The following is a 12261-nucleotide window of genomic DNA, read 5'->3' as shown; positions in this document are numbered from 1 at the left end:
TCTATAAATCTTTCATAAAATAAATGAATGAACTTTTCAGGCTACTGTCCGGTTCTGCCTTCCAGCTGTTGCTGCTTGTTCTCGCGAGATATATTTCGGCCGCGCTTTAGAAAGCAGAGCTAGATGGTAAACAAACATGGCAGCACACCGGTAAGGTAAGACAACACGTTTACTTGTCGTTTTCTATATGTTCTCTGACATTTATCCTAACGATATGAGGCGGTCTTTGTGGAGAAAAAGCTTGTTTAGTGGACTGGCCCACCGTCAGCCGGTGATGTTTTCTTTTTTTAACATTGTGTATTTGATACTTATATTCACCTGAATGTTAAATATGTATGTGACACAATAAATTAACAGCTGTGGCACATAAATCTGACACACCTTATTTTCCACCAGCTTTTTCATCCAAATGAAGCTGTTGAAAACTTCAGTCAGGAGGAAGTTACTTTTGCATATTTAGGTCTTTAAAATATTTCTTCCAAACATATTTGAGACGTACAGAGGAGTCGTCTCACACATGTGACTGGACCACGTCGGGCTCTGTGGCAGCAGACAACAAACTTTTCACTGATAGTCTCAATAAAAACAACAACATGGAACCAGAAACTGTTTGTGTTGCCGGGTGGTTTGTTCTCACTGCAGGAGGTGGCTGTGTGTTTGTGAGAGCAGACAAACTGCAGACTGCCTGTGATAAATCTAAATCTGACAGATAAATGGATGAATGTCTAAAATCAGAACAGGCCACAAATCCTGACGCCGGTAAAGAGGGCTCGGCCCTCAATCTGGGCATTACCATGATCCCTGAGTGTGTGTGTGTGTGTGTGTGTGCGTGTGTGTGTGTGTGCTCTTTGGTAAACACACATAAATACACCCACACAGACAGACGCTATCACACAGACCGACACTCTGCTCCCACTGCTCTCTGCTCCCAGTTCAACCAGTCTGGTGGCCATTGGACCAGTTTGAGGTTCAGCTGCATTTCATGAGTTTCTTTTACTTTTTTCAGTCTAATACAAAATTACATCACATCATCTGATGACTCTAATCCAAAACACAGCGTCATCCTGCTTTAATGTTTAAAGGAGAATCAACCAAAAAGACTTTTTAATGCCAGAAAAAAAACAGCTTAATTTTTTGTATTGTTCTTGTTCTCGTGTGTGACTGTCACAGTGTTGGCACAATGTACCTTCAAGCAAAGCCATTTAAAAATGTCAATGATCTTAATCCTTCCTGCAGCCTCTACTGCATCTAGCACAGGTGGTCAATAATCAATAAAAAACAGAAACCAGCAGCAGGAAACAGACCAAACTGATGTGAAGCTTCAGCATTCATCAGGTTTCTCTCTCTGGCTTCATGAAACACGTCTACTTCTCCTCCTGAAGTTGAAAGAAACTCTGAGGTGGTGAAGTGAGATCAGCTGCTCATTCTGGAAGTATTTTTCCCAACAGCAAATTACAAATTTTACTTTTCAAGATTTCCTCCATGTTTGTTAACACAGAAACAGGTCGTTCTGTGAAATAGGCGCCTTTTGCTTCCAGTAATCAGCAAAAAAAATGACTGTATCTTTCCCCAAAATATAAAAACAAATTGAAGTAAAATAAATAATATTCAATTCAATCAAATCATGTTTAGGAATTTATTCTTTGACCTCTCTACTTGAGCTGGACTTTTATTTTGTAAATGTTGCCAACCTGCTCAGAATTTAACTTTTAAATGTCACCTGACTACCATCCAGTTTACAAGAAACCTGCTTCATTTACCTTCTGCAGCAGCAGAGAGCCGGAGTATTTGGTGGTGATTTCTCGAAGCTGAGTGGAGAACACAGACGCCCACTGCTGCACCCTGAAACACAGACGGATGAGGAGTCAACAGCGAAATACAACATGAAGGATGAAACCTACAGGATACAAGAATACAGCATCAGACTGGTGGTGAACAAGTTAACACAACAGCTGTAAAGTAAATAATGCCTGCACTGGTACTTTTTATTTCCATGTCATAACAAACGTTTGGCCCCTCACACGTGTGATTAACGACACTGAAAATATGCAAAATTATTGCAAACATCCAAAAAGGACAGCAAAGATGGAGAGACACAAACAAACAAACAAACAAACAAACTTAAAAACAGACTAAAAGAGTCTAAAGACTAAAATGCTTTAAAGGATTAAACTGAACCATTTTTGTAAAACAAACGTTTTATTAAACTGCACACTGAGGCTCATCGAAGCACGTTCAAGTTAAACAAGAAAGCAGTGTTTGCTGGACGGTTTGTATCAAACGACTGAAAACAGCAGTAGTGGTGGTTAAGAGTGGCAGAAATGGTTGTAGTGGTGTGTGTATAGACCCTTTCAGAGCCAACGTCACAATGACCTCAGCTTGTTAGCTGGAGGCAAAACCTGCCTCTCCCCCACAGGGCTGTAGGCTCCACAGGAGTGTTAAAATGTGTTTGTCTTGTTGTGTTATTGGGAGCCAGAATAGAAGGAGTCATGGCTCAAAACCAGCCGCCACTGCCCGTCAACAAAAACAAAGACAACTATGGTTAAATGTGATAAGACCAAAGGACTGGACGGAGGCCATCATCAAAAATGCTCACATGTGCAGCGCACACTTCATATCAGGTTAGGGAAAAAGTATTTCCTGTTGTAGGGATGAATAAGGTTATGTGTATTAAGGGTTATCATGTCCACCTCATCAGAAACTGGGGAGGGATTAAGAGGAATATTGGATTTCTCTGGAACGCTAACTTTTTAGCACATTAGCTAACGTTAGCTTCCATAGCAAAACAAACAAGTGTGGTCCTCCTTTGTAAGATTGGCTTCCTGTGACATCATCCATCCACTGAGTGAGAGCATACGGGTCGGCCAGTCTGGTCCCGTTGGTCAGTGTTTACTTATTCAAGTAACACTGGCGGTCCCGGAGAGTGAGTGACCTGACATGGTGCGTTGGTAAATTCAGTCTGACGCTCTACACTAAAATGAGAGCCCTGTTGGTGGAAGAAACGGAGCGTTATATTTCTACATGAATGAACCAACGGTTAAGTTAATCACACATTCACTCCGCTCGGCGCTCTGCTGCTCCGTCTCCACAGACAGACTGCGCTCTGCCAGAATGTAATGGTGGCAGTAGAGATGGTTAAAGAGGCAGTTTGGACTTTTTGAAGTGGGGGTGTTTGAGGTACAAATCCATATTTAGTGTGTTTTGTTGGTCAAAACATCCCCGGCTTGGAGAAGCAGGCAGGAGTGCTGACACAGGTGTTAGGTTATACAATGTCCTGCTGTGGACGCGTGCAGCAACAAAATATATTTTAGCCACCTTAAAAAAATCAGTAACAGTTTAAGTGTACGTTATACTTAAAATACAGAATATTTTTATCTGGCTGTCAGACAGCCTTTTCCAACGAGGAAGCCATTAACGACTCTAGCTCCCTGTCTCTGCTCACATCAAAGCCAGACTCCATAGACAGTGATTTTAGCTCTCTGAACACAGGAGCTGCTGGTCTACCACTGCCTCCATCATTTATCATTCACTTTGGTGTTCCTAAACTAACTCTTTTAAACACCAAAGTCATACATTAACACAAACTATCTAACTGATCAAGGCAGCAGTCGACCAGCAGCTTCTGTGTTCAGCTGCATTAAACCACTGTATTTGTTAATGGAGTCTGGCTCTGAACAGAGCGATACAGTGACTTCACTTTGGTGTGTGACATCGCTGTCTGCATCAGGGTATAGTGAGTATCACTCTTGCTATGTTTATGTTTCTATCTTCTTTTTTTTCTTTTTACTGAAACACTTACATGTGAAATTTCCACTTCCTGTCATCAACTTGTCGTTGTTGTTAATTTGTTTGTTGACTGTAATAAAGTTATACGACGCAACAACAAAATAATAAAACAGACATATAAACAGTGTATTGTACTGTGACTGTGTGTGTTTATGTGAACGTGGATGTGTTGCTTTGTGTTTGGTTGTCTGTTGCCACGGTGACACTCTGCAGCAGCAGCAGCAGCAGCAGCAGCGGTGGCGAGTTACGGCTGAATATGACGGTGATGAAAGAGATTTAGATAATCTGTTCTTCATCTGGGTCACAGCAGAGAGCTGCAGGTGTCTGCTCATACACAAACTCACAATGACACAAAAACACAATCAACACATCACACACACACACACACACACACACACACACACACACACTGTGCTGCAGACTCTGTGAACCAGGTCTCTGTTTGAGGTCCTGAGAGCAACTAAAGTTCATGTCTCAGTGTGTCTCATATATAATCCTCATCCTCATCATCAATCCTCAATCAAGATGTCTTTGCACACCTGAGTGTGTGGCAGGTGTGTATTTTTATACTGCTGTACATTAGATTTTTAGATACTTATAATTATTCATTGATGTAATTATGACCATTTCTGCATGATTAGTTTTAGTTTTGTGACTGATTCTTTATTCTCCTGTCTAACTACTGATCAAGGAGTTTAGCTCCTACATACAGCTGCTCTCACAACAGGAGTGGAAAAAGTTTTCAGATCATTTACTCAAGTAAAAGAAGCAACAGCACAATTTAAAAATACTGTTACAAGTACAAGTCCTGCATTCCAACCCTTCTTTAATAAAAGTTTGTAATTACTATCAGCAAAGAGTACTTAAAATATAAAAGTAAAAGTACTCTTTATGCACCAATATGCTGTCCATATAATAAACTACTGAATTATTATCAGTGATGTAAGCAAGATTTAAATATTGTTGCTGACTGAGGAAGAGCTACTTTTGTCTTCTGTCAGGAGCCTTCATTTTCTTCATACCAGTGCATTGTATTTTATTTATTCATTGTAGGTTTTTAATCCTAATCCTGCCACCTGCTGCTCAGAAGCCATTCACATGCTCTCACACACTGATGGAGCAGCCATCAGGAGCAATTTGGGTTCAGTATCTTGCCCAAGGACACTTTGGACATGTGGACTGGAGGAGCCGGGAATCGAACCAACTATCCTCCGATTTGTGGACACTGCCATGTGAGCCACAGCTGCCTTGGTAAAAGTAAAGTAAAAGCACCCCAGAATTGGCAACGGCTAATAATTTCACATCACATTCACTGTTCGATAATTTTGTTCTTTTTTTAAAGATTTTTTGCTGCAATAAAGAGAAATAATCTGAATTTCTCCCAGTGGAAAGTAATTACACAGACAGGATGAAGACAGTGTGGAGCCTGCAGAGAGCTCTCTCTCTCTCTCTCTCTCTCTCTCTCTCTCTCTCTCTCTCTCTCTCACACACACACACACACACACACACACACACACACACACATGCCACTGAAGGAACTGACTCAGCATATTGTCTTAGCATGTGTTTAACAAGGGAGTAGTTTATTGATCCATCTGTTCTGGACATTAATCCTCTGAGCTCACACACACACACACACACACACACACACACACACACACACACACACACAGGCTGTCTATGATTAAACAAGACTAGGTTAAAACCTATTATGTGGCTGGACTGTGCATGATGCTAAAGGGCTTTCAATCTAAAACGGGAAGTGGTGGTGTTCACTCAGTCAGGACTCTGCCTCACTGTTGTGGTCCAGCTGAAAACTTCACACAGCAGAGAGGAGCAGCTTTCTCTGGAGCTGAACCCTTCTGATCATTTAACACAACCCTCCCTCTCCAGCTCCGCTCTGTGACATACGTTCCCGTGTGACTGGTGGAGGCTGCACAGAACATCGGCTACTATCAGAGCCAAGTTCTACTGATAACGACCGTTTGTAGAAAAACATCCTATCGCCGCCGATTAATTGGACAAACTGATGAATGGGTCAACCTCTAATTACGGATCGTTACAAAGGTGGCAGCACCCGTTCCAACAGTGTGACATGTAAAACACAGTCAGTAACGTTTCTCAATAAGTTTAAGGCTTGTCTCATACAGACACAGCTGTTCCTCAAACAAACTGATGAGGTGATCCTCTCTTTTCTCCGTCCAAACCTGCAGTTTCAACCGCGGCAGGCTAGCTAGCTAATTCCACCATGCTTTCATGCCAACATTACACTAGCTGCAGAAAATGAGCCAGACAAAGTTGTAATTCATCTGATGATAGCAGAGTGCTTTCCTACACTGTGACAACAGTGTGCTGATGGAGCATTAAGTTGCTAAATTTTACTCATGTAGCAGCTGGCTAGCTAGCTAGCTAGCTGTCAGCATCCACAGCTCAGTCAGCACCACCTATTCCTTTAGAACAAACAGCTGCCAATGAGGAAACACCAACACTTATGTAAGAGGGGGTAAATAACTTTTGAATAAAGAAGATTCTTTTGATCAGGATTTGAGAGCAACCATGCTGATGGCTGCGTACACAGCTCCCCTTGGCTGCCAAAGTTTGAGGCGATAATACAATAATACAATAACCACCGTGAAAAAGAAACAAAGTAGGCCCGGGGTTGTTGGACTTGTTGCTGCCACTCCTCTCTCCTGTTTTTATTAAAGTCTCGGGAGACGGCGACAGAGAGACCCGGCAGTCGTGAAGGCCCTGCCACGAGGATGATGTTCGCCAGCGCTGATGAATCCGCCCTCAAAAATTAAGACATTTTAAGCTGCTTTCACACCTGCCCTGTTTGGTTCAGTTCAGTCTAACTCCAGCTGGTTTGCCCCCTCAGTGCGGTTGGTTTGGGCAGGTGTGAACACAGCAATCACACTCAGGTGTGCACCAAAACAACCAGACTGAGACCTTCTTGAAGAGGTGGTCTCAGTCCGGTTCCAAAGGAACTCTGGTGCGGTTGGTTTGTGGTGAGAAGGTGTTCCGACCTGGATGTGAAGCAACTGCAGTCACATGACACATTGTTTGGGTTAAACATGAGCATGTTACAGTCCTGGAGGATTATTAATGTGCACCTCCTCCTGTACTGCCTTAATATGCACATTCAGCACATCCAATGCATCAAAACATTGTTTTCTAGTTGGAGCCGCGCCTCGTTTTCAAACTGTATGGTTTGACTAAAATGAACAATGACAGCAATATAGTCCACGATGAGCAGCGCTAAAATCAACCTGCGTAGTTGTCCCTCCATTGTGACATTAGAAAGTGTCACATTTATCTTGCAAGTGTACTCTTCTTCAACGTTTGCTTTACTTCCTGGATTTTTCCCACATGGAAATTCTGACCAATCAAGAGCAGCTTTCTCACACAAGGCATTTGATCTGGTCCTCTTGTAAATGCTGCCGTGAGAACACGAACCAACTCTAGGCAATTATACAACTTTGGATCAACATGAGTCCCTGATTCAGACCAGAGGAGACCACTCTAGGGCTGACAGCAGCCTTAAAGTTTCAGGATGTGGCAACAGAGAGACAAAGTGGTCGGCCAGGTCCTGCCATGAGGACAGCGTTCCCTACTAGTTCCCTCCTCTGATTATCCACTTTGCTCTCTGAGAGATTCAGACTGAGAACATAAAGCTATATTAAAAAAAGTGAGATCAAACCTTCAACTTCAGGATGACCTCTCAAACTGCTGCTCGCTCTGAAGCAACAATAAATCCTTCAGCTCTCCACAGATTTACTTTTCATCTCGGGCTTTTAACAAAAGAGTGATGCCATGTAAAAATGTACATAGTACTGTTAGTGTGGCACGTGACGAGTGGTGCAGCACTCAGACCCACTCCAAATGCACAGAGATATTTTTATGGGTTATGAGTCCCAAAGTGTAGAGAGAAACTTGTATCAAGCGAATAATGTGATAAAAATCAAAGGTCCTTACACTGACTCTTTGGTCAGAGCTCATGAACCTGCAGCATCTTTCCGTCTGGTCAACTAAAAATCCCCCCACCAAAAATAAATCCTCTATCAAGATCACCTCTAAAATCTAATCATCTGATCCTCGGTGCTGAGGCTGATCTGTCCCACAGATTGAATCCAAATCTGTCCACTGTAACCTGGACGCAAAGACAGACGCAACTCAGAATATTACAAGTTACAACCAACAGGAAGAAGGTCAATCATTACGACACTGCAGTGACGTCATGAAAACACAAACATCAGCCACCTGAGCCTAAAATCTGTGTCAGAAATGACCGACAGCTTAGAAAGTAAAAACAAAACAGCATTTTGAGAAAGTCATAATATTTTGTCTCATCAAGCATCATTTGAATTTGATGATTAAAATTGTTACAAGGTGCCATTGACTTTGTAAGATACTTAATCTATTTTTCAGCTCAGAAACAAATCGAAAATGAGGATTCTACCTCCCAAACATCTATCAAGAGAAAACTAAATGGATCAGTCTACAGTAGATGGATAAGTTTTAACAGGTAATAGAGGTCCCTTTCAATTCACCACAATGTGTGTATAACAGACAACATATAAATACGTCCCATTGATCCTAAGAGCTCACACTCAACACTGTACCTTCTTGGGTCCTCAGTAACATACGCTGTCTGAAGTTGATTGGATGAACAGACATACAGACCGACAGAGAGACCAAGAGTGTGTCTCAAATCACGCATGAATTGCAAACGGACGGTGGAGCATTATCGCCAACACATGAACCAGAATTACTCTATCATTAACATTACTGCTGATTAAAACATTATTGTTCCCAGTACCAAATCATTACAGACCAAACAAACATTACTGACGGCTTCTATTCGACAACAGTTTTGAAACAGAAATAGTAGAAATAACAGGCCCCGTGCCGCAGCCACCGTGTCAAAGGTTACTACGTTTGCTACGTCACAAAGATGGCGACCGGTCAGGGTGAGAAGAGTCCATCATTCCACACTCAACCTTTTGACCTCCTGAGTGCACCAGAAGGACACTGCATTTTCCTGTACTATGCTGTGCGCACTTGTGCACTCAAAATATTAAGTGTTTAGAACAGAAGTATGCGATTTAAGACACACTGAAAGACTTCCAATTTAGTTAGATGCATGAGTAACAATAATCTAATAATACTGTCTATAAAAGTAGTGGGGACATTTTTATTTTTACTTTAACATACTTTTACTACAGGAGCATTTTCAGTGTAACAGAGTATTTTTACTGAAGTAAAGGATCTGAATATTTCCTCCATGCTGTGACACACTCCTGACCTCCTGTCCTCACCAGCATTTTAATTCCACATCAACTAAAACTAAATCCAGTAATTTTCACTTTGCATCACAAAGTCACATCTTTGGCTCTGCATGTGTGGTTTGTGACCAGGTGACACGCGATCTGTGTCCACGCCTGCAGCGGTTGGGCAGGCGGTGATATGGGTCAGGGTAGAAGGTGACCGGGCTGACGGGGCGTGGCCGATGGCCAGTTAGCCATGCTGGCACACAGATGGTAACAGAGGAGGGAGAGTGCGTCCTCCAGGAAGCAGCAGCGCTGAACGTCCGGCTGCTGCTTCATGTTAACGTTGCCCGACAGCTCCATGCTAATGAGGCTGTTAGTATGAGCGACCACAACAGGACTGTCTGACAGGTGCATTCTGGGAAGCACAGTTTAAAAATGTGGACAAAGGAAAAGTTACTGAGTTGGATTTTAAAGAAGGAAGAATATAATCTGGTTGAGACTCCCCAATGAAATGTTGATCAGCCAGCTGTGTTCAAGTATTTTCTATTTATATAAAATTGTATTTATATATTATATATATTTTAATGTTTTTATTGGTGTTTGTGTGTGTTTTGACCTACTTATGTTTTTTTTTTGTTTTCAGTTTTTTCGTTTAGGTCATTCTGCTTTCTTTTGTGTTTATTTTAAAGAGCGTGAAGCAGCTGTTTCAGGCGAAACATTTCCTTTCATATTTTTATGTCTGTCTCTTAATAAGAGTGTTGGATCTGTAAAGTGATGATTTGCTGTGACCTCTTTAACAGACAATTTAAAGGTTGATGTTCAGGTTAAAGTTGGGCCTGGACACGAAGCTCTCCTGGTAATATTAACTCTAAATTAAACAGTATATATGAGCTCATTTACAGCAGCTGTACCTGGACTAATCTCTCTGCTCAGCCTGAGCTGTGGACAGAAACAGAGGAGAGCAGATTTCAGTGAGTCCTGAGGGAAAACTGCAGTCAGCTGACACCAACGTATTCCCTCAGGGTCGCCATGAAAACACAGTGCACTCTGGGAGGCTGTTATCAGAGGTTTAATTTATTTGGAACGAGTCCAATAAGGACTGCTCTATATAAGCCTTCTATTAAAATCCACACAGTTTGTTCACACAGGGAGCTGCCCTGTACAAAGCCTTGCTCAAAGGCACATCCACAGCAGAACCGCGACCAGGGTTCTGTTAGTGTGATTGTAACAGATCTGTGTGTGACTGTAGCAACTGCTGCATGAAGACAGAGGATAATAACATGGTGCTTATCTCCAAATGGTCTGCATGAGCTGCTGGAAATAAATGTTTCATTGGATCAATTTAAAGTCCAACTGAAATCATCCCCAAAAATAATGTCAGCATATTTTCTAAAATGTACTGTTAACAGTTCTGATCTCATTATTAAACAGGAAGAAATAAAGGACTTATATCAGAAACACTCCCTGACTGTCTCAGCCGCTGTGTTTGACTGACAGCAGTTGGCAGGCTGAGCCCCAGCAGGGGAACAAGACAGAGACAGTAAACACACTTGTGTTGTAGCGTTGTCTTACACGGCATGAGCAGCCAGTGAATATGTTTACATGCACAATTATATTCCACCATAACCCTGAGTATGACAATATTCTGATATGGGTCATTCAAAGAGCATCGTCAATTTGGACATCCTGAATCAGGCCTTATTCCAGCTGTGGCATTTTCTGATTAAGAAATGTGGGATACACTAATATGACTCAGGTTTTAGGAGCAGTCTTTAGACATGTAAACAGCACATTCAGAATACGCGTCTCTATTTGCGACACACGGCCTCTCGCCTGTTTACGCTCAGCTCTGTGTGTTGTGCACAAACCAACAAGAGTTTGCAGGGCCGGTGTAGAGATGCACGCTCAGAGGAAATGTCGACATTTCTTCACACCTACTTTTAAACCTTCTGAAAGACTTGGAAGTCAACAGGTTTTTGGATGTGCAGTGTTGAAGGAATGAAAGAGGGAGGCTGCGTTCACACCTGTGGAAAAGTTAAAAAAAATACTGTTTTGACAGGAAGAGGTAAAACAGCAGCCGTTCCTCTCTTCTATGTTTTGATGTGATAAACGACATCTTAGAGCTTGGTAATCAGAGTATGCACAGCTGCATGTAAACAGGAATATTAGTGGAATATTCGTTTTCATTATTGGATTAGTAGGATTTTTGTCTTTTTCAGAATAAGGGCCAAAACCAGACTTCTATACACATGTAAATAAATCAGTGTGTTATACCACTATTATCTGCAGGTATGTTTACATGCTGTTTAATGTGCTTCAGCTGAGCAGCTAATTGGCTTTCTGATGAACAAACTAATGTTAGCTGTGCACTTTTCCCCGCTTAAAGTTTGTTTGATCACTCGTTCAGGGAGCTGAGGTGCAGAACAAGATGCATGTGCATGTTTGTAAGCTGGATAAGTTTAGCAGGAAAGCTAATGTGGTTGTGTTGCAGCAGGCTGACAGACGCCGATGTTACTGCTTTATGCAAATATGTGAATATACATATATGAATTAGATTGGCTGTATGGTTTTCAGAAGCACTGATGCAAAGATCAGGGCAGGATCATGATATGAAGACATTTTTAAAATAGGAAAATTTCTCTCTTTTGGTTTCTAACATGTTTTTCAAATAAGAACACAGGATGTAGTTACAGAGCAGATGTGTTTGCTGTAGCAGTTGGATGTGGTGCTTCTTAATGTAAAAACAAGACAAGCATTTTTAAGATTTTAAAGGCACTGTATCATGAAATTCAAATAATGATGTGTTTGTATCTGAATGGATCGATGGTGGTGAAACGATTACCAGTAAAAATAAATGTTAGCACGATTTATTTGCATCTAAAATAAATGAATCTACCAATGCGGTGGGATAATTCTACTTCCTCACTGACCTGTGCGTCACAAACTCATGCTGTGCAGCCAAACCTTGTTAACACCAACAGAACTTTCTGGAGATCTGAATGTTTCCAAAGATACCAAATATGTCTTTAATGATGTACAGGAAATCTAGAATATTCAAATTTAATGGAGCTGCAGTTTAAGAATTCTTTGAAGCTGGCAGTCCTGTAGAGTGAGAAAGGAGACACCTGCACATTAAGGGGCTTAATCAGCTGATTATACATGTGATAATTATTCTCCTGCAGCAGGTGGAACTTAAAGCTGCAGCTGA

The 12261-nt window shown here is 41.6% G+C and overlaps 1 protein-coding gene across 1 annotated transcript in view; it reads right to left on the bottom strand.

The window, feature by feature from the left end:
* Window positions 1-12261, bottom strand: part of LOC126407356 (voltage-dependent calcium channel subunit alpha-2/delta-4-like) — a gene marked incomplete at its 5' end in the record, with an annotated part of 135442 nt that overhangs the window by 90836 nt on the left and 32345 nt on the right. The window contains one exon of the mRNA XM_050072155.1: window positions 1761-1842. Within this exon, the coding sequence (XP_049928112.1) occupies window positions 1761-1842 (82 nt within the window). The remainder of the gene's footprint in view (window positions 1-1760; window positions 1843-12261) is intronic.

Source organism: Epinephelus moara, chromosome 20 (assembly GCF_006386435.1).
Source record: "Epinephelus moara isolate mb chromosome 20, YSFRI_EMoa_1.0, whole genome shotgun sequence".
Lineage (NCBI taxonomy): Eukaryota > Metazoa > Chordata > Actinopteri > Perciformes > Serranidae > Epinephelus > Epinephelus moara.
The sequence above is the reverse complement of the archived record's forward strand: the minus strand, read 5'-3'. Positions and strand labels throughout refer to the sequence as shown.